Source organism: Corvus hawaiiensis, chromosome 2 (genome assembly GCF_020740725.1).
Source record: "Corvus hawaiiensis isolate bCorHaw1 chromosome 2, bCorHaw1.pri.cur, whole genome shotgun sequence".
Lineage (NCBI taxonomy): Eukaryota > Metazoa > Chordata > Aves > Passeriformes > Corvidae > Corvus > Corvus hawaiiensis.
The window spans coordinates 97,255,697-97,276,247 of record NC_063214.1 but is presented as its reverse complement, the minus strand read 5'-3'; the positions used below and the strand labels follow the sequence as shown (position 1 = coordinate 97,276,247).

Genomic DNA, 20,551 nt, shown 5'->3' with positions numbered 1-20,551 from the left:
ATACCACAAACTGTTTGTCTCTTTAATCCATTTGAAGAACATGGGGGGATGGAGTATCTTCGTGTGCCTGTGAAGATTGTGAAGAATGCCTATGCGAGGCTATATAGAAGCAGTGAGAGGCTGTTAGAGACTTGTGGCGAAGAAAAGCCTTTGTGTGCAGGCCAAAATAACTTATCCTTAAAAAGATGAATAACCCCATGTGATGGCCCATGTTTTGTAGTGTGAAGGAACTGTGAGATTTTTCATGGGAGAGATGTTCTACACACAGCAGATTGATTGTTTCCGGGCGGATCTGCTGTTAGTGGCAGTTTGGGAACCACGTGCAACTGAAGGAAAACCCTTTTTTCCTTAAGCATAAGAGAGAGACTTTTCAAGAACTGGAACACTGACTAACATCCCATGTTCTGTTATCCCTTGTGTGAGCTGGGTAAAAGGAGAGAAGTGCTGGAGGGAGGGGGGGATTTGCTTTAATTTTGTTTTGTTATTTTCTCTTTACTTTTAACTCTATTAGTAATAAAACTCTTTCATTGTACTGCAATTGTTTAAGGTTTGTGCCTGCTTTGCTTTTCTCCTAATTCTTATCTCACAGAAAGAAAATAAGTAAGTAATGAATATTTTGAACCAAAACTACTACAGCCAGAAAGAGGGTATTCTGCTGATATTTTTAAACAAGCAGATATATGAAATAACCTCATTGACAGATCTTTCTATATTGTATCAGGATTATATAATGGTTGAGGCTAGAAGGGACCTCTGGAGATCACCTCCTACAACCCTTCTCATCAAAGCAGGATCAGCTAGGGAAGGTTACCTGGTACATTGTTCAAGTCATGCTTTTAATATTTTCAAGCATAGAGACTACACAACCTCTCTGGGCAACCCATTTCAGTGTTTCACAGTATGTCCCCGCCCTCAAACATGCAGCCCATCTTAATGCAAGAAGGTTTTTTTCCCTTTTGATTAACTGCGATTCATAAACTCACAAATTTTGCCAGTTACCTCCTTTTCTTTCTCTGACCCAAACCAGTCTGGTTCAGTCTTCTCTATGTCCCTCATCATACTATTACAGAGGTAAGATCCCAAGATTTTTCTTCTCCAGGATGAGCAACTCCAGGTCTCACTCAGCTTCCCCTCGTACATCAGATGCTCCAACCCCTTAAATGGTTTTGGGCTTCCTTCTCCAGACTCCTTCCAGCCCGCCTGTATCTTTTCTTTGTACTATAACTGGACCCAGCATTTCAGATATGTCCTCACCAGTACTGAGCAGTGAGAAGTTTTATTTGCCTCACCCTCCTGGTGATGTCTTTCATAAAACAACCCAGGAGGTTCTTAGCCTCCTTCACCACACATCGCACACTCATGTTCAACTTGGTGTCTACCAGGAATCCCAGGACATTTTCTGCAAAGCTGCTTTGCCATCAGTCAGCACCAGTACGTACTGGTGCATGGAGCTACTCCTCCCCAGGAACAGGACTTTGAACTTCAGCAGGCTCCTGTGAGCCTGTTTCTGGAGCCCACTGAGCTCCCTCTGAGAAACAAGTTAATGACCTCCTTTAACAACCACTCCTCCCAGCATTGTATCATCTGCAAAGCTGCCAAAGATTCACTCTGTGCCATCAGGTGGGAAGAAGGATACAGCTTCTGGTTACACCATTAGGGATTGGGCTCCAACTGGACTTTGTGGAACTCATCATAATCCTTTTGAGTCTAACAGGTTCAGTTCACCTCACTGTCAAGTTATCTAGTCCACATTTTACCAGGTCTGTCAATAAGGCTGTCACAGGTAGACAGCATCAAAAGTCTTAGTAAGGTTGAAATAAACAACAATTATTGCTTTCCTCTTGTTCACCAAGTCAGTCATCTCATCACAGAGGGCCATAAGATTGGTCAAGAATGTCTTTTTTTTTGTTTTCTTAAGTCTGGGCTGACTACTCCTACTCCTCCTACTTCTTGTCCATCACATGTCTGGACATGCTTTCCAGAGCAACAAAGACCTTCCCAAGGGTCTTTACCAGCACAAAGGCAAAGCAAGCACCAAGTACCTCAGCTTTTTCCACATCTGTCACCACATTCCATGCCCCTTGAACAGGGGCCCATGTTTTCTCTAGCTTTCCCTTACTGCTTATGTAGCTGCAGAACTATCTGCTGTTTCCCTTCATGTCCCTTGACAGATTAAGCTCTAGGTCAGTTTAGAATTTCATTGCAGTCACTCTGACCCTGGATGCTCCTTGGCACCTGGCCCTGCTTCCATCTTTTGTAAACCTTTCTATATCTGAGTTTTGTCAGAAAAAACTTGTTCATCCATGCAGGCCTCCTGCCACTCTTAATTCCTCCTTGCCCATTTCTTTCTTAAGCTTGCAGGAGGTGATCCTTGAATATCAACCAGCTCTCTACTCCAACAGTTGAACCAGATGATCATTGTAGGTCCCTTCAAACAGAACTATCCTATTCTGTTCTCTCCTTAATCCCTCTTTCCTCCAAGGCAGCTTCTCAGGGGATCTTTCCAAGAAGATCCCAGAAGAGCCCCAAGTCTCCTACCCTGAAGTCCAGGGATGGAATACTGCTTTTTACTGTGCTTCCACTTCCACAATCCTGAACTAAATCACCTTATCACTACTGTAGTATTTGTATTATAAAATCCAGTTCTGTCAGCACTAATTACTTCTATAATATGAATTTAGTAACTCATGCCAAATACATTTGCAGAAAGGACCAAAGCTTTTTTTTGAGTTGAAGATATATTTTTTTAGTAGAGTGTATCTTGTGATTTTGTGTTTGTTTCATAACTCTTGGGGGTGGGAAGGAAAATGAAAAGACAAGAAGATAGTGATTAAAAATGAACACATTTGGGCAGCCATTTATGGCTTCATATGGTCATATGCCAGCAGCTGATACTCTGAACTGTTCAGCTCAGGAACTCTGTTTCTCTGCACCTAAAGCAGAATTTCCAGTGGCATGCAAAAGCAGAGAGTGGAGGAGGAAAAAAAAAAAGAAAAAAGGCAAGTCTTCTCCAAACCTATCAGTAAGGTAAAGTTTACCCTGGAATGAGTGATTGTGGAGTTGGTGTTGGCCCATTTAGGGCATACAGGCTGATGCTGCTGATCCCACTGCTCCCCATGCTGCAGGAACTCTGGGCAGACTGAGCACTGCGGTCTTGGTAATTCAGTGGAAGGGTCTGAGGCCTGGCATAGTAATAAGGGGTTGAGTGAGCATCCCGTGGCAATGCTTGAGCAAAAAGCGTGGCATAACTTGACACCTGAAAAGATAAGGATTTGAAGAGAGGAATAATTAAAAAAAAGATGTGGGAATTGCTTTAAGTCACATCTTCAGTTAACAGGCGTGTAATATCAAGAACACAAGAAATACCTGAACATCACGTATATGCAAAGAAAACTTTGCTGATGCAATTATGATGGAAAAAAGTGCCTTACAGTGAGCAACAGTACTTTTAGCAATACAACTTCTTTTTGCCTGCAAATTGTCATTAGCAATAGCTGCAAAAAGCACTTTGGTGCTAGCTGAGCTGCAACTGCATTGTGCTTTCCCTAACTCCATTTAAAACTCATTATCACATGAGCAGACATCACACCCTCAAGCAGAAGGCAAACATAAAAAACATCCATCTAATACAGTCACAACTTCAGCTACACGTGTTGGACAGCTCATATTTTTACATTTACGTAGTGTAAGAAAACTACACCAAATATTACAGATACTTAAGTGTTTTCTTCCTTTCAGTCTCACACACAGATACCATGAAAACAACCTGAGATATTGGTTAAGTCTGGATAATGATTCTTGAAGATATCTAAAATAAGTGACACACATTTACTATCTCTCAGAAGCAACAAAAGTCTCCTCACCTACCTTGTTAGACTGTTTACGTGGATCTTCACTAAGGCTAAGCAGGAGGTAGAGTATTGACCATTTGTTTTTCAAAATGCCCTTCAAAAAAAGATGAAGGCAAACATAAATAAGCTTAACTCTTGATAATAACAGGATTCTTTTTAATTATCCAACTTCCTAATATATATGCATATAAATAAACTTTCCAAATAAATGAGACTAACTCAGAACCACATTCTTGAATAAACTGGGAATGTGCGGTGCAGCCTCTGTATTGTTAATTTTATGAATTTTTTCCACTGTGTTCAAATCATGAATTCTCACCTCCTCTGAGATCAGCAAGCAGGCTCAATTTAAAATTCATAGCTACTAAGAATGAGGTTTATACAGAGCTGAACTGTTACCAGCATTCCCACACACTCTCACCACTTAAAACATCTCATTTGCAGCCATTAATTTAACCCAAACATGAAGAAGGAAAACTCTTGGTGAAGTTTTTAGCAAGGAATTGTCTTTTCTCCTTTTTCCCCTCCACTCTCCTTTACAGAGGCCTCAAAAGTGAGGGTTTAAATTTCTATTACTTTAAATGCCATTTAACAGAGCTACCAAAATTTTCACAGCGTAAGATAGAGACACTGTCAATATGAAACTTGAGAAATACACAATACAGTCTTTAGCAGACACATACAGACTGTTAGAATAAGACTGTCAGCAGTTTTAGATCTCAGCAGAAAGCTTCAGCTAAAGCCCAAGCTACAAACAGAATACTTTAAAGTGAAGGCAAGTACTAAAACTATTTATTTTAAATATGCATGTTCCTAGATATGTTACTCCATAGTTCTGTGACACTAACACTTGTACCTGAATTTACCAGGGGCATAGAACCATATGATGGACATTAAGTTGAGTCAAAGAAACTCATACAAATTCTCTCACAATATTGATCAGGCTATGATCTGCAATACTAAGCAATGTTGAATATAAAGCAAACTTGAGTCATATCAAGATTCAACACAGACTCCATCCTGTATGAAGCGACATAATTCAGTGCTATCAGTCTTGCAAAAAGCACTTTCAAGGTCACTTTGAAATTTTTTTTTAAACATTTTCATTTTTTCAATTTTCTGATTTTCCTACCTCCTGCAAATTAGGCATTTAGTGCCTATGTATTACATGGTCTAAGAATTTTGAACATGAAGCATTCCTTTCTTCATGACAGAGCCCACTAATCAAACCTACTTTGTTATAGAAGAGTAAAAGGGGACATTCTATATTATTACGTAGGCACAAGTTGATTATCTTCGGCTTTGATCTCAAAAACAAGCAAAAAGTAGCGGTATTGCATCTGTTGCAGGTAACTAATACAGCAACTAATTAACAAGCGGAAAAGAAGGAGCAGCAACATTACTGGTTCTTCTACTGGCCAGGATAGAATAAATCCAAGTGCTCCAAGAAGTGCAGTTTACTCAACTGGCAGGCTGCCATAAAAATAAGCACTGACCTCCTTTTCTGTTTGGAGTAATAGATGAAACAAAGTTAAAACATATTCACACATGCTTTTTTTTCTCCTAACTGCTTTCAAGAGAATTGTTGGAAGCAGAAAATCTCGTTGATTCAGAAAACGTGTATCCCTTTATGCCCTTCCCTATGCTTGCAAGAAAAAAAAAATGATTGCACAGCTTTAGTAATAAACCTAACAGCAAATTGAACAATAATTGTAGTGTGAATTTTAAAGAAGTCATGATACCATTTCACATACACAAGACGCTAGCAGAGGGGGAAAAAAAGGGTTAAAGGAACCTTCAATGTTTGAGGAGGCAGTAAAATACCAGGAGATAGCCTGCATTACATTCAGAAGAATAACCAAACATGTAACACAGGCAAGGCATTTTGTTCCAAAGATTAGTCATCATGCTCTGCAGCACTTTGCTTGCCAAATGGCAGTGCAGTACATAAGCTACAGAAACATGTTACAGAAAGTCTGTATTAAGAATCATCTGCAAATCAGTGCTCTGCTGTACAAACCAGTGCAAATAATACACAAACACACAGGATACCGAAACCAGGAAGACTTACTCAGTAACTTGATCTCCAAACACTAACAAAGTAACGGGTAAGTCAAGTATGGAAGAGGGCAGCAGGAGAACCAATTTCTGAATAGCGATACTCTCCACAGAGTACCTTTTTTGTAATCTTAATCTTAGCATTATCGTGATAAACTCAGGTTTTCTACATGCTAACATCTTTTTTCAGAATATTGGCATGCCGTATTCCTTGATTAACACTGGTGTTAGAGCCACCCAAGTCAGCAAACCCTTAACCTTCAACATAAAAGACTTGGAGCACTTAAAAATTCAGATGCATGGGAATACTAGACTAGTAAATCAATATCCTGCAAGACATTTCTGTAAAATAAACGATGAGAAAATTCATCAGTTTTATATATTAAATGAACACTTGACTTTTACAGAATTCCTTTCTTCATAGGAAGTACCCCTTCATATAACTGGAATCAAATACTAAAAATATAGGGTTGAAAGGCATCTCTAAACACTGTCTGGTCCAATCCCCATTTAAAGCATGGTCATCTACAGCAGGTTGCCCATGACTGTGTCCAGTCAGGTTTTGACTGTCTCCAAGGATGGAGACTCCACAACTTTCCTAGGCAAGCTGTTCCAGTACTTGACCATCTTCCCAGAAAAAATATTGTTTATGACCTAAGCACTCTCCAAAACAACTCTAACATCAGAAGGATGCTTATGACTGCTTTCAGTTTCTTTACTCTTTACACACTTATTAAACTACCTGTGAACCGAGTTTTCTGTAGAGTTCTGAAAACAAAGCAGCATCTGCTTCCCTTCTTTGTCGTACAACTATTAAAAAAACAAAGAAACGTAGATTAAAAGTTTGAAAGAAGAGTAACAGTCACATCTTAACAGATACTTGTGGTAAATTATAAAAGGCAGCCAAGAAAGCATAATGATGCTGGACTGTTCCATTGTATTAACTTAAACACTTTGCCTGTTCTTATCTTATCTGCATTCCAGCCCTGAGAACTCTTGCAATGGAAGTGATTCAATGTAAGTACTGGCTTGTCTTAGCTCAATCAAAATATGCATTTTCTAATTAAGTGTCCTTTTAAATTCTAGGCTGCCATTCAGTAGGTTTAGGGACCTAAGGGACTGAAGACACAACTGAAATCAGATATGCATTAAAAAAAGTTAAAAAAACTACATGTAATTGCTCCAAAACTAGAGTGCAATTGTTTCTATTTTAGGCAATAAAATGAAAGAAAAAAAGTAGTAATGCCATTTGCTGCAAGTCAGGCAGAACTCCAGGGTCACACAACTTTTATGTATTACAAAAAATAATAGTCTCAAATCAATGCCAGTTACAGAAGTTTCTTCTCAGAGGAGACACCTCGTCCAAGTATGATTTCTTTAAAAAGCTGTATTACATCAGAAAGAGCCATGTTAAAAGAAAACCAAGGTGATAAAAACATCTGAAGAAGCTTCAGTGATAAGAAAAATAGCTATTAAATGTTAGAAATGTTAATTAACATCAAATGTCACTGGTAAGTACACTTTGACAACTAAGTCACTTCCTGCGTGGTATCCCCAAAATAAATGTAAAGTTAGAAGGATATATATCCAGTCACTTGTTACATGACCACTAGCATAAGCCTAAAAGCTGAAGCTGGGGAGAAGGAGGATGAGGGAGACAGTGCTCTTCAGAAAACTGACAACAGGTCCAAAGAATACATGCTGTGCTGGCTACAAGTAGCCAAAGCATGGCAAAAAGTATATATTGTAGATTCCAGTGTTTTGGAGCTGTAGATAGAGGAATTTTAATGGGCTTATGTGTCTATCAGCAAGTCATGGAAGCTCTGCATTAGCAGAAAAATACACATGAACCTTAAAACAGTTACAGCCACTGACGTCAATTATCCTAATTCAATCTCTCAATATTCAAAGCTCAAATATGAAGCTTTAATTTCATTTGCACAATTCCAGTAATTGTTTCTGGACATGCTACTGTGCAGCAGAACCTGCTGAAAGCAGTATTTGGCTTTTCAAGAATTCATCACATCCCCTCTGGATACACACAGTGCCACACTTGACTCAGAGCAGCACAGAGCACAATGGAATGGAACTGCAACATCCCTTACAAAGTCATGGTCTATGATTTTAGTTTTAAGAAGGTGGTTGCAGAAAACTCAGAGAACTGAAGGCAAGTAGTATCAGGTAAGTCACAAACTATTCCATCAGATCCCAGGACACTCATTCAGCAAGTTTCACACAGGTGCTCATGAAGTTAATTGCGCCAAGGTGTAATATTCCTGAAGTGCACATCTCAAAAATATCAGTCTTTTAATCTTCTAAAAAAAACTATGAATTCATAAATTCCCAGTACTAAGGTGAAAGGAGTGCAGTTTTAATTTTAATTTGTCTTCATAGTGGCTAAGATACAAAGCAGCAAGGAAAGTCTAAGCTGAATATTCAGAAAAATCTGAGCTGTGAATTCAATCACTCAGGAATATTCACTAGGAAATTAATGGAATTTACACCATGAGATATTCAGGAAGTAAGCATTAATAATATCTGTGAGGCAGAGTTATCCCCTTTTCAGAGAAATAATCAGGTTAACTTCGTAAGAACTTTGTATTTCTAAGAAAGGAAAAGGATACACTTACGTTCTTTCTTGATTTTCTCCGCTACAAGAAATTCATCACGCTCAACAGTGGGAGCAAAATTGCTTCCAATAACTCTCACTGCATACTGAAACTGTTGGGCTGCATCAGCTGAAAGAAAAAGAAAACTCAGTTAAGGAGAATGCTAAAGTTCTATTAAAACTAATTTAAAAAAAGTGAGACATGAGATTACAACTGCTATGTCTGAAAGCAGCATAAACATACCTGGCTTAGATTTGATAATGCTGTGCTGTAATTCTTAAACACACTTCTAACCAGAGGGCAGTAAAGTCCAGTTTACCCAGTTTAGGACAGTATTAACGCGATATTTCAAACATACTCACCTGTACACACTCCACAAATAACTGCACCAAAATTTGTGAATAAGCCTTTCCTATTCTGTGCTGAAAGAGACACTTAGGTCTACCCAGTTATTAGAGAGCATTTGCACGCTTAGCTGGCTCTGCCCATCCTCACAGACAGAAATGCTGTGGGACTTGGCATACAGTCACACGGTTCAGTTCACACACCACACCAATAGTCACCTTCACCACCGACCTGTGGATCTTCACTCAGATATCCACAATAGTGGTTTTCCAGTTTGCATCTTGCTTTTAGGTTTGGTTTTGTTTCAAACAGTTTGCATGGTTTCATCCTTTGGTTCAAAGCCAGCTCAGAGATATCAGCATCACATCCCAATGCATAATGTGGACACTAACACAGAGGTCACAAGTCAGTGACCTCTTTCCACTGCATCTTCCTCATGCAATAATTCTATCTTTAATCTTGTTGTTGAAAAGCACTGTTTTAGTGCAAGTATCTTGCTTTCTGGGAAAACTAACAGTCTGGTAACACTAAGATAGGGCCAGGTCACTATCAATGCCTCTACAGCATAGTCATATTCCCATGTATTGGCCTGAAAAATCAAACAATAAGCCTACAGACACGTCAAGTGCCCTTTTAAAGGGTCAGACACATTTTTATTCCTTATATAGAAACAACTGTAGTAACACAAGGAAAAAGGTACAGAAGAAATCCAAGTGTGTTTGTCCTGTATTTGAATCTTTTTACTTCAGGAAAAAAAACCATCTAAGCAATTCTGCACATTGTCTGTTCTGTATATAACATTATGTGTGCAAATGCACCAGGTCCTCATGTGTTTTATTTAGCCAGTTGAGCAGTCAGCCTTCAGGGAAAATTGCCGAGTAATGCAGCAAAGGTTGGGCCAAGGAAAAACCATGGATGCTGGTCAAGACAAATACATACAAAAGGAACAGAAAAATGAAATAAGGTGAAGGACCACTAGAAGGAGAAATATTTTATGCATTTATAATGTCTTAAATTAACTAGTATTTACAATTGAAAAAAAAAAAAAATCACCAGGGAGATACTAAGAGTCAATTATTAAATGCATTAAGATCATCAAAAAATTACGGAAAGAAGTTTGAAATTTGAAAATCACAACACACTAGATTGTCTTTGAATGCCCTACATTCTTTTTGAATGTGCATTTTATACTGTCTTGTACTATAAATATCACCCATTGGTCCTACTCTACCAGAATACAACTGTAGAACAGCAAGCATTAACCAATTCACACAAAGAAATACCTCACACAATCAGGAAAACAGTCTGCTCAGACAAAAATCACTAACATTTAACAGTATTTGACAATACTGGCCTACAGAAGGAGCAAGAGTATTGTTCTATTGTCAGAGAAGAAAATGCCAATATCCAGACTACTGTAAGGTCACAAATCTCTATGACTTAAATGCCTCCTCTACTGTTAGACTAAGCAACCTTTCAATTGCAATATGTCTTGCAAATACAAATATAAAAATTTAACAGTGCAGCTACTTAGGAACCAGGTGTGAAGAGTTAAATATGAGGAAGTATTTCTGTGTAATTCTTAAGTTTAATGCACATCATAACAGAACTCAAGATTTCAAAAAATATTCTGCATGGTCAATTAAAGTCAAATACTGGCACTAAGTTATCCCAAACAACATATGCTCTGGTAATTCCTCAACTGTCTACTTGGCAGCAGATAGGAAAGGGGCAAGTTTTTCCTGTAATGGGGCAGTTTTAATGAAAATCTATTACCTTCTGTAATGACCTTCTATTTCAATAGCACCCATAGCAACACTAGTTAAAGCACTGAAACTTGGCATAGTCTTTTCCATGCTGCCCTAACAAAGCATCTGAGAAAGATCTCTAGTTGGAAGACTACAATTCCATCCAATAAGTCCTGCTTTTTAAACTTGTTACACTACTGACAACATGGAAAAAGTGATCTGCTCTTTATACATTGCTGATTTGCACCAGCAATTCAACAGTTCTGTAGCAAGACAGGTTTTCTATTTTATTTAATTCAGATTTTAATGTTTTATTCATATCAAGTCCAGCTTCTCTTTTACAAAAAAAATTCCCTGCTGTGGGTGTTTCTTCAGCAGATTATTTCTCACGAATTCGTAAAATAACTTCAGTACCTAAAGTGATTAAACGTAACTTAATACAGGTATGTGTCAATACAATAAAAATTCACATCACTTATAACTGATAGGCACATTTAATTGCTTCCCTCCTCAAAGAATCATCATTACGACAGCAGACGTACTTTAAATATACAGCCATGTATCTATTTGAACATCCTTCATCAGAAAATGATTACAGCATGGCTCTGTTACATAACGGGAAGCTCAATATATCTGATGCAGCTGTCTGAGAGCTGAAGGGGGGCAAACAACATTGATCATGGCTTGATTTCCAGAGGTCCGATCACAGCAGAGAATGCAGACAGTCAGCCACATCTCCTCAGACTATATCCCTTAAGTAATACACACACAATTAACGATACTGATAAGCAGCCACACAGCTGAATAGAGAACTGGCACTTGGGAATCACAAGAAAAAAAATGAAAACTTAAAGACTGTCTCCTTTGAACAAAGCAACCCACCAATTCTTCAAAGATCTATACTCCACACAGCCATTCAAACTTTCCTACACACAATGCAGTATTAGAATTTGACTACTTCAAAAGGCAGATAACAGCACTTTAAAGCACATGAAAAAAAAAATATAGGAGCAATGCACAGAAAGATTCTGGTTATAAAGACAGCAAGGAGAAATAGGACCAAAGATAATATTTAAAGTAAAAGATCGGGAGACAAAGCGGTAATTAGCCAATACAACTGCAAGAGGACAGTACTTCAGAGGACATACTGAAATTCAGAAAGACTTTTGCCATAAAGAAGCTTCTAACATTGCCTATAATTTTAAGGAAGAGAACTGAAATTCAGTTTATATTCTTACACATTTCTTTAAACAAGGTTGGTTATAGATCAATTAAGTTTCCAAAAGGGGGCAGGGGAAGTCCTGAAAAACCTAAGTAGTAGGTTTTCCAAATATTAATGTATCATTGTGAGAAACCTTGTTTCCTGGAAAGAAGACATTTGGTTATTTAAATATGTCTATAAACAATTTCTAAACTACAGGACTATGCTAAAGAAAGTGTAGCTAAACCAAACAGTAATCACTTTCTTGAAAGACTTCAAAGATTAGCAAACTCTCCAGTCAGCTGTCCATCATCCCAGACAACTATTTTCCTTAAACACAATACAAAATTATCGTAAAACAATTACGCTCTAAACTGCATTCAGTGCTGTAGGAGTGCCACTGACCAGGTAAAAATTATTGCTGCAAACTACTCAGATACAGATGCTGCCAAAAACACCTGCTGAAGAAAAAAACCCCAAGCAACTAACTTCTTTCCTGTAAGAAAGTGTTTACAAAATGCCTAATGTGCTATTGTTGCAAAACTAAGCTGGGAAGAAAAGCTGTAAAACTTTCCACCTTCTCACATATACCATGAGTACATATTATGTTTGTCAAGACAGTAATGCTGCTGTACATCCTCTGTTTTACCCATATCAATGTTCTACACTACTATGAAGCATTACCTGGGGGAAAAGCAATTGCATTAACATGGCATACAGTGATAAACTGGAAGACTAGCCTCAAATGCCATTAGCATTACTATTTTGCTCTTGATGAGAATCTATGCGCACTGTGAGCTTGTTCCTGTAGAAAACGCTGGGTTTGAATTGTGCAATTTTAGGACCAGCCTGGTTATGACATGCAAGGTGCTGCACTGGGTTGAGGCAATCCCAGACAACTGCAGACCAGCAGAACCCACTGAGAGCAGCCTGCAGAGAAGGACTTGGGAGTTCTCATGGATGAAGAGCAGGACATGATGCAGCAATGTGTACTCACAGACCAGAAGGCCCAAATACATCTTGGGCTGCATCAAAAGAGGAGTGGCCAGGAGGTCAAGGGAGGTGGTTCTCTCCTTTACTGTGACCTTGTGAGACCCCACCTGCACTGCTGCATCCAGCTCTGGGGTCCCCAGCACCAGAAAGACCTGCTAAGAGCAGGTCCACAGGAGGCCACAAAGATGGTCAAAGGGCTGGAGCACCTCTCCTGAGAAGCCAGGCTGAAAGAGCTGGGGTTGTCCAACCTGGAGAAGAGAAGGCTCTGTGCAGAGACCTTATTGTGGCCTTTCAGTACTTAAATGTTATAAAAAACAGTTATAAAAAAAGAGGGAGAGCAACTTTTTACATAGGCAGATAGTAATAGGACAAGGGGGAATGATTTTAAAATAAAAGACATTTAGACAACATGCTGGGAAGAAATTCTTTACGGTGAGGATGGTGAGATACTACAACACATTGCTAAGAGAAGTTGTGGATGTCCTATCCTGGAAGTGTTCAAGGCCAGGCTGGATGGGTTTTGAGCAACCTGGTATAGTGGAAGGGGTCCCATCCCATGGCAGCAGGGTTGGAACTAGATGATCTTTAGGGTACCTTCCAAGCGAAGCCTTTCTATGATTCTATGAAGTATACCTGAAAAAAAATTAATTTTACATCAGTCTTCTGATTTAGTCAACTACCTTAAACTTCTCTTCTGCTGATGCAACTTCTTGGTTGAAGCATTTTAAAATTATTGTTAATTGTTTTTCTAGTCTCCAGACTCCTTTCCTACAAGGAAATTAAACCAACATAAGCACAAAATAAAGCCCAAGCCACACACACTCCCATACCTTTCCTTACTTGGAAGTTGTCCACAAACTTTGAAGCACAGCACAGGAAACGTAAATATTCTTTAATTCTGTTAGTATGGCTGGCTCTTGTTGTACTGTTACTAAACAGATTTATTCGAGGACTGTCCCACTGAACTACCAGCAACTTTGTGTCACTATCTTTTCAGAACTTTCCCTCACTGTGAATTTTTGCCTCTTTTGTCAACTCACATCTGCTCTGTTATTAGCAGAGGTAAAACTCCCTCCATATCACCTTTTGAATGAACTCTATGCTTTTCCCCCGACATGAATCTTTAACATCTACTCCAATAATTCAGAGTTTAAAAAAGCAAAATCAAACAGCAATAACAAAACTGCCACTGACTCTGGAGATTAAATTGAGGCCATAGTGTGGACTTCAGGTAGCAAACTACTCCCCAAAGACTGAAATACTAACTTTACTTTCTAGAGTATGCATACCTCCAATAGTACTTTGGCACACAAAAACCTTTTTAGGATTCAAACTCAAATAGATTTAGCTTGAATATTTACAGCAATACCATTTGTTTCCATTGGAGGCACTAAGAGTTCTTAGAGTTTTAAGATTACCAGGAGGTTTGTGAAAGACAGCTAAGAACAAGAAATTCTTAGTCAGAAGGACTAAAATCACTGTCCAAAGAGAGGCATGCAACCCTGTATAAGTGCTGGAGTCCACAAACATAGGGGGGGAAAAATAAAAATTATAGAAATTACTGCAAGCTCCCTGCATGATCAAGCGCAAGTATAAAAGTGAGGTGGATAGCCTGGAAAAACACAGAAGACTGGTAATACAAAGCCAGCACAGTAATTCTTAGACAGTATAAGAACATGTGGAAGAGAGAGGTCAGCAACAGCTCCAACTGCAGAGGCAGAGACCCCAAACTAACCACAGTGGCTGAATGCAGACATACAGCACCATGGAAAGCTTTAAGCCCCTCCTTGACGACTGGCTAGAGCACAGTAAAACAGAGAGCTTTCAAACCTTAGTTCTAGAAAAAAAAGGAAGTTTAGGCAGATAATTTAAAAACAAACAAACAAACAACTAAACAGAATTCTTCCACATAACTCAGTGGATTTCTCAGAGCTGTTTGCAAGAAAGTAAAAAATCCCAGTAACTGGGCCTATGCAGCTGACTGGTTCTGGAAACAAAGCAAGCCATCTACTCAGGGGATGATCCCAAAAGGGGGAAGAGAGAGAAGATGGCTCCACCACTGAGAGCCCTGAAGTCATGTTCCATCAAACCACAAATTAACTTCAACATAAATCTTTAACAAGCAGAGAAGGTGGAAGCCTTCTAAGGCCATCGTGGACAGAAGCAAAAAAATCCTTGATGAGGGCTTATGGAAGACTTCAGGCAGGGGATTGTACAATGCAGACTTGGAAGGAGAGTAATCCCACCTTAGCCTTAAGTGCACAATTATCATACAGACATTATATAAAAAGAACCCTTCAGCTCCTCCTGAAGCCATAGCTTCCTCACAAACATAACACATAAGTGCTGAGAAGGAACAAAGGGAGAACAAAAATTCTCAAGCAGAAACTCAAGGAATGCACAGGCAGGAACAACCAGTAAATCATCGAACCTCAATTCCTTTACTATTTACCCATTAAATTTCACCCAATTACAGCAGCACTTTGTACTTTGCATTCACAGCAGGTTTAAGACGGATGTTTTCAGCTTCTTGTTTTGAATTGTTAGTAGAAACTTCTCTACTAAATTTAAAGATCTCTTAAGTGTCTAAGGTTTTTGCCCCTCAACTCTGTAAAAGTAATTGAACATCATCAATTACTTTCCAAAGACTACACTGATAATACTTGTAAAGTTTGCTTCAAAAAAGAGAATGCATATATACAAAGAGCCTAACTTCACAGTACACAAGTAGCAGAGAAGCTGCACGCAGACCACTAACCACACACTAATACCTTATGTCAGACTTACCCTGTGCTGAAAGGAACAAGAATTACAAGCCTGAAAAACAGCAAGATGCTAAATAACTTGTCCAGTGGGTTCCTTACCACCTATGGATACATGCATCTTCCTCTACACAGAGGACGCCAGTGCTAACAAAATTCCTTTATTGTCTTTTTGTATTCCTTGGACATAGATATTGGGAGGTGGGGGGAAAAAAACAGCACACATTTCATGGCTGAGACTTTCACAGAATTTTTGATTTATCAGTCTGTATGGATCGGAAATCTATAGTTGAGCTGAAACATGTACTACAGTTGACTGCTTCAAGGGAAGTCCTGTCTCAGAAGGGTGAGGTTTCAGTGCTAGCATCCCTCATAACACAGGAATAAAGAGCAGGGTAAGAATGGGCTTCCCATCTGCCACATGCATAAAAACATGGATGATAAAGGTGGCAGACAACCTACGTTTTTTTTTAATCTGTCACTTCAAAGAAGTCCTCAGATAACCCTCAAGTGCGCAGACAAGCAGGCTACAGGTTGCATGCAGAAAATTACTGTGATTTTGGCCAAAATTTCCACTTTCATTAGTCAAACACAGAAGGTATTTTAGTTACATTATCAGAATCCCAACACACAGGAACAGGTTCAACATTTATTTAAAAAATAACAAAAACCAGTTCTCTTGCATGTTTTTGCACATACTGCTTATAAATAAAATTATTATTCCAGTCAGAAGATACAGAGATGTATCGAAACTGTGACTTCAAAAATAGCTGGATCCTAAGTTGCTAGAAGTGAGCCACCTCACATCAATACTCATACTTCAGTTGATAAACAAAGGTTTCCATTTCTGTTCTCATGCTCTGTTTAACTTTTGTAAGTATCACAGACCTAGATAACACCAAGAAACAAGCTTAGATTGAGTTTAGGTTGCACTCCAAATCTAAGAAAAAAAGAGTCATGAAGAAAACACGACTAGGCAATATAGAAATGATGTCCTCAAAAAGGCATCCACTATTCCAATAAAGTAAGACAATCTATTTTCCAATTTTTAAATTTATTTTTGGAAATAGAACTAGCAACTAGCACAATAATTTGAGAGTTCTGGTAGCAAATGTTTGAAGTACTCTTAAACAAGAACACATACCAATTGTATCAGAAAAAAGTTTCCAAAGAATGTTAAAGGCAAGAAACAGCTTTAAAAACAGAGCTATAAGAGCACCTTAGAACTATAGGCTGATGTGAAGCGCCCTTTAAAATACAGTTAAAACACTTGCTAAAAGAAATATAGTTACAGAAGAACACAAGAGGCATTAAACAGTTTAGAAGCTACTGCTGATTTGGTGGAGACAGGGGAAGAGTAGAAACTTGCTGCATCCTGATACAATCTTACAAAAGGAATTCCTGTCACAGAAATAATACAGATTCTGGAAAAAAGTAAATTTATTGCCTTGCAGAAGACTTAAAAATGCAATAGAGAAGGAAAAGATTTTGAGAAACAAAACACAGCGATCAACAGCTGTTGATCATAGAATTATTTAGGTTGAAAAAGACCCTTAAGATCTTCGAGTTATATAGAATGTTTTTTATGAAGGAGTCCCTACTCAACAGTTCAGTGAAGACAAAGATTCCAACTTCCTACCAATTTTACCAAGGTTCTCGGATGAATCACAATCACAGAATGGTTTGGGCTGGACAGGACCTTCAAAGACCATCTAATCCACTTCCCCTGACATGGGCAGGGACATCTTCCACTAGATCATGCTGCTCAAAGACCCATTCAGTCTGGTCTTGAACACTTCCAGGGATGGGGCCTTCACAACTCCTCTGGGCAACCTGCTCCAGAGCCTCGCAACACTGACTGTAAAAACTTTCTTCCTTGTGTCCAATCTAAACATACCCTATAACTGTTTAAAGCCATCACCCCTTGCTCTGTCGCTTTAGGCCTTGGTAAAAAGTGTCTTTCTTATAAGCCCTCTCTAAGCACCGAAAGGCTGTAATGAGATCTCTGAGCAGAGCCTTGTCCAGGCTCAACAACCCCAACTCTCTCACATTTGCTTTGTAGGAGAGGTGCCCGATGCTGTTTTCATGGCCCTGCTCTCACACACCCACATCTTTTTAGTACTGGGTGCCCCAGAGCTGAACACGGTACTGCAGATGGGGTCTCACAAAAGCAGAGCAGTGAAGGGAGAATCACCTCTCTCTACTTGCTGTCCATGCTTCTTTTTAAGGAGCTCAGGATACGGTTGACTTTTTCGGATGCACACTTGTTGCCTCATGTCAAATTTTTCCTCCACTCCCCAAGTCCTTCTCTGCAGGGCTGTCCTCAATCCACGCATCCCCCACTCTCTACAGCTGCTGGGGATTGCCCAGACCCAGGTGCAGAACCCTGAAGTTCACATGGGCCTGCTCCTCAAGCCTGTCAAGGTCCCTCTGCATGGCACTCCCTTACCTCCAACACATCAGCTGCACTGCTCAGCTTGGTGTCATCTGCAAGTCTTCCAAAGGCACACTCAAGCCCACTGTCTGTGTTACTAATAACGATACTGACCATCATCAATCCCAATACAGGCCTCTGAGGAACACCACTTGCTAGTGATCTTCATTTTGACATTGAGACAGTGACTACAACTCCTTGGATGTGGCCATGCTGCCAGTTTCAGCGCCTTATTCGCCAAACAGTTAATCCATTAAACCCATATCTCTCCAACTGAGAGACAAAGATGGGTTATGAGACCACAACATGCTGTCTGCAACAGATGAACACAAAGCTTGAGAGACAGAAAACATGTATATCTGTATCTTGTTACTCACTTTCTAGATTTCTAAGATAGCAACAATTCACATGTAGGCCACATTTTAGTAATTTTTTTACAACAGGTGAATGCTCAAAAGTTTTAGTTACTGTCCTGGAAATATCTAAAGGGACTTGTCAGAAGAGAAGGGCACGGAGAGAGAAAAGAATACAAAAAAGACTTGACAGCCATTACTAATAAGGAAGAAAGTAATTTCTCATACAAGAAAACAGATGCAATAAAAGCTTTTGGATGAATTTCTCTAGTGCTTACAAAGAGAGCACTTAAAAAGGAGACTCAGCAGATGCATGCCTTCCTTTCCACCCCTCCGACTGATTACTAAAAACAGTCTTTGCTTGACTGCAAGGGAGAAACTTACGCAAACAGACGAGATTCATTCCCCTGCTGGAGACTCACAGCAGCATCAAGACACCGAGGACCTGTAGCGGACCTGGCGCACGTCAATGGCTCCACTCGAGCAGGCACCGGCGGGAGGCGGTACACGAGCCCCCCTTCGCCCAAACACCCCGGCACCGGTGCCCGGCTCCCCGAAGAGGAAAGAGCCTTCACGAGCCGGCCAAACGCTCCGGGGGAGCCGGAGGAGGAGGGCACGAAGCCGCCTCCAGCCGCCTCCCGCCGCAGGGCTCGGGCTCACGGGGCCGCTGCCATACCCGGCCGGTACCTCAGCACCGCCCGGGCTGCCCACCCCCCGGGCCGGGAGACCGCCGACACCTCTCCAGCCCTGCGGGGGCAGCCCCCGCGGGCTCCAAGCGCTGCTGCCGGGGGAATGGCGGGGGGACACCGTTACCTTCGCTCTTGCCCAGGATGCGGCAGCAGAGGCTCTGCAGCAGAACGTTGGGCGATTTTTGGTCCGGAGTCGCCATCGCCGCGCGGGAGGCAGGAGGTGACGCGGGGGCCGGGAGCGGGCGGCAGAGCCGGAGCACAGCAGAATGGCGGAGGGAAGGAGGGAGGCGAGGACGCGCCACCCGGTCGGCAGCACAGGGACCCGGCAGCACCTCCCGCTCCCGCCACCGCCTACGGCGCCATTTTAACGGGACCCGCCGAAAGCCGCAGCGGCGGCCGCACACCCACAATGCCCCGCGCGGCGGGAGCGCCCCGCGCGGCGGTTCCGGGGCAGGCGCCGCCCCGCGCGCGTGGGCAGGAGCCGGGGCGGGAACGCGCAGTTGGAGCGGGACGTGCCCCGTCCGAGGCACCGTTCCGGGCTTGGAAAACGCCTCTCACCTACCCCTCAAAGCCTCTGAAGCCACGCTCCATCAAAGCACAGATTCACTTCAACACAGATCTTCTAACGAGTGCAGGAGATGGAGGCCTTCTCAGGCCATCACGGGCAGGAGCGAAAAAGTCCTTGATGGAGGGTTTGCGAGGACTTCAGGCGTGGGATTGCAGAATGCACACACGGATGCAGAGTAATCCTGTTGCCAAAATAGGTTCTTTCACCCTGTGTGCAAGAGGCCAATCCACACACAGTCGAGGTATTTGGTTTATTTGCAGTTCTGCACTGAAAGGGGTGCTGGGTGGCAGATCCACAATAGCACCCCAGCTACCAAAACTTTTTACTATTTATACATTTTAGCAAACGAGTGAATTAGTGTTTATTGGCTACAAGTTATGTAGTTCTTAATTAGTATTCTATCTTCTATTAATGATTCCCTTGCTTCTCATTCTAATTAGTCCACATTCTCAGTCTTTCTCTTCTTTTGAGTCGGTGGGTTTCTTGCATTGGTGGCCATGAGTCGGTGGTCACAATCTCGTCCTGCTGGAATTACCTTTTATCCAGTCAGAGATGATTTCAGCACAGTTGCTGAGTTGGCTTTATTAGTCTTCTTTTCCTTGGAAGTTCTACCAGATGTCCTTGTGGCCCAAAATTCTGCATTCATTGTGTCCACCATCAGTGGTATGTCCTTCTTCCCAAGCTTTGTTAACCTCCCTCAGGTCGGAGATCACTGAAACATATCAAGCCCTAAACCTTAACAAGGCAATTCTTCCAACAACTAATTTGTCTTTCTAACACCTGGACATCACTTACTGCTTCTTAGCTGCTCTGTTTCACAGATTAAATCTTTTGTTGTTGTTGTTTAGGCTTGAAAGTATACAAAGATCAAACATCAGAGAACACACTTTCTTCAGAAAATCTTACATATTCCACATTTTGAAACAATCCCACATTAGCC

At 40.7% G+C, this 20,551-nt stretch overlaps 1 protein-coding gene across 2 annotated transcripts in view; it reads right to left on the bottom strand.

Annotated features, from left to right (window-relative positions):
• Positions 1-19,459, bottom strand: part of TUBGCP3 (tubulin gamma complex associated protein 3) — a 50,518-nt gene extending 31,059 nt beyond the window's left edge. Inside the window, exons 1-5 of one of the 2 annotated variants that reach the window (XM_048328013.1) lie at positions 19,168-19,459; positions 8,540-8,647; positions 6,652-6,719; positions 3,868-3,945; positions 3,039-3,256 (exon numbers count right to left, since the gene is read on the bottom strand). In XM_048328013.1, the coding sequence (XP_048183970.1) occupies positions 3,039-3,256; positions 3,868-3,945; positions 6,652-6,719; positions 8,540-8,647; positions 19,168-19,243 (548 nt within the window). In that variant the 5' untranslated portion in view covers positions 19,244-19,459. Of the gene's footprint in view, positions 1-3,038; positions 3,257-3,867; positions 3,946-6,651; positions 6,720-8,539; positions 8,648-18,738; positions 18,821-19,167 lie in introns of those variants that run through there. The other variant, XM_048328003.1, reaches the window with a different exon arrangement.
• Between the last annotated feature and the right edge of the window lie 1,092 nt (positions 19,460-20,551).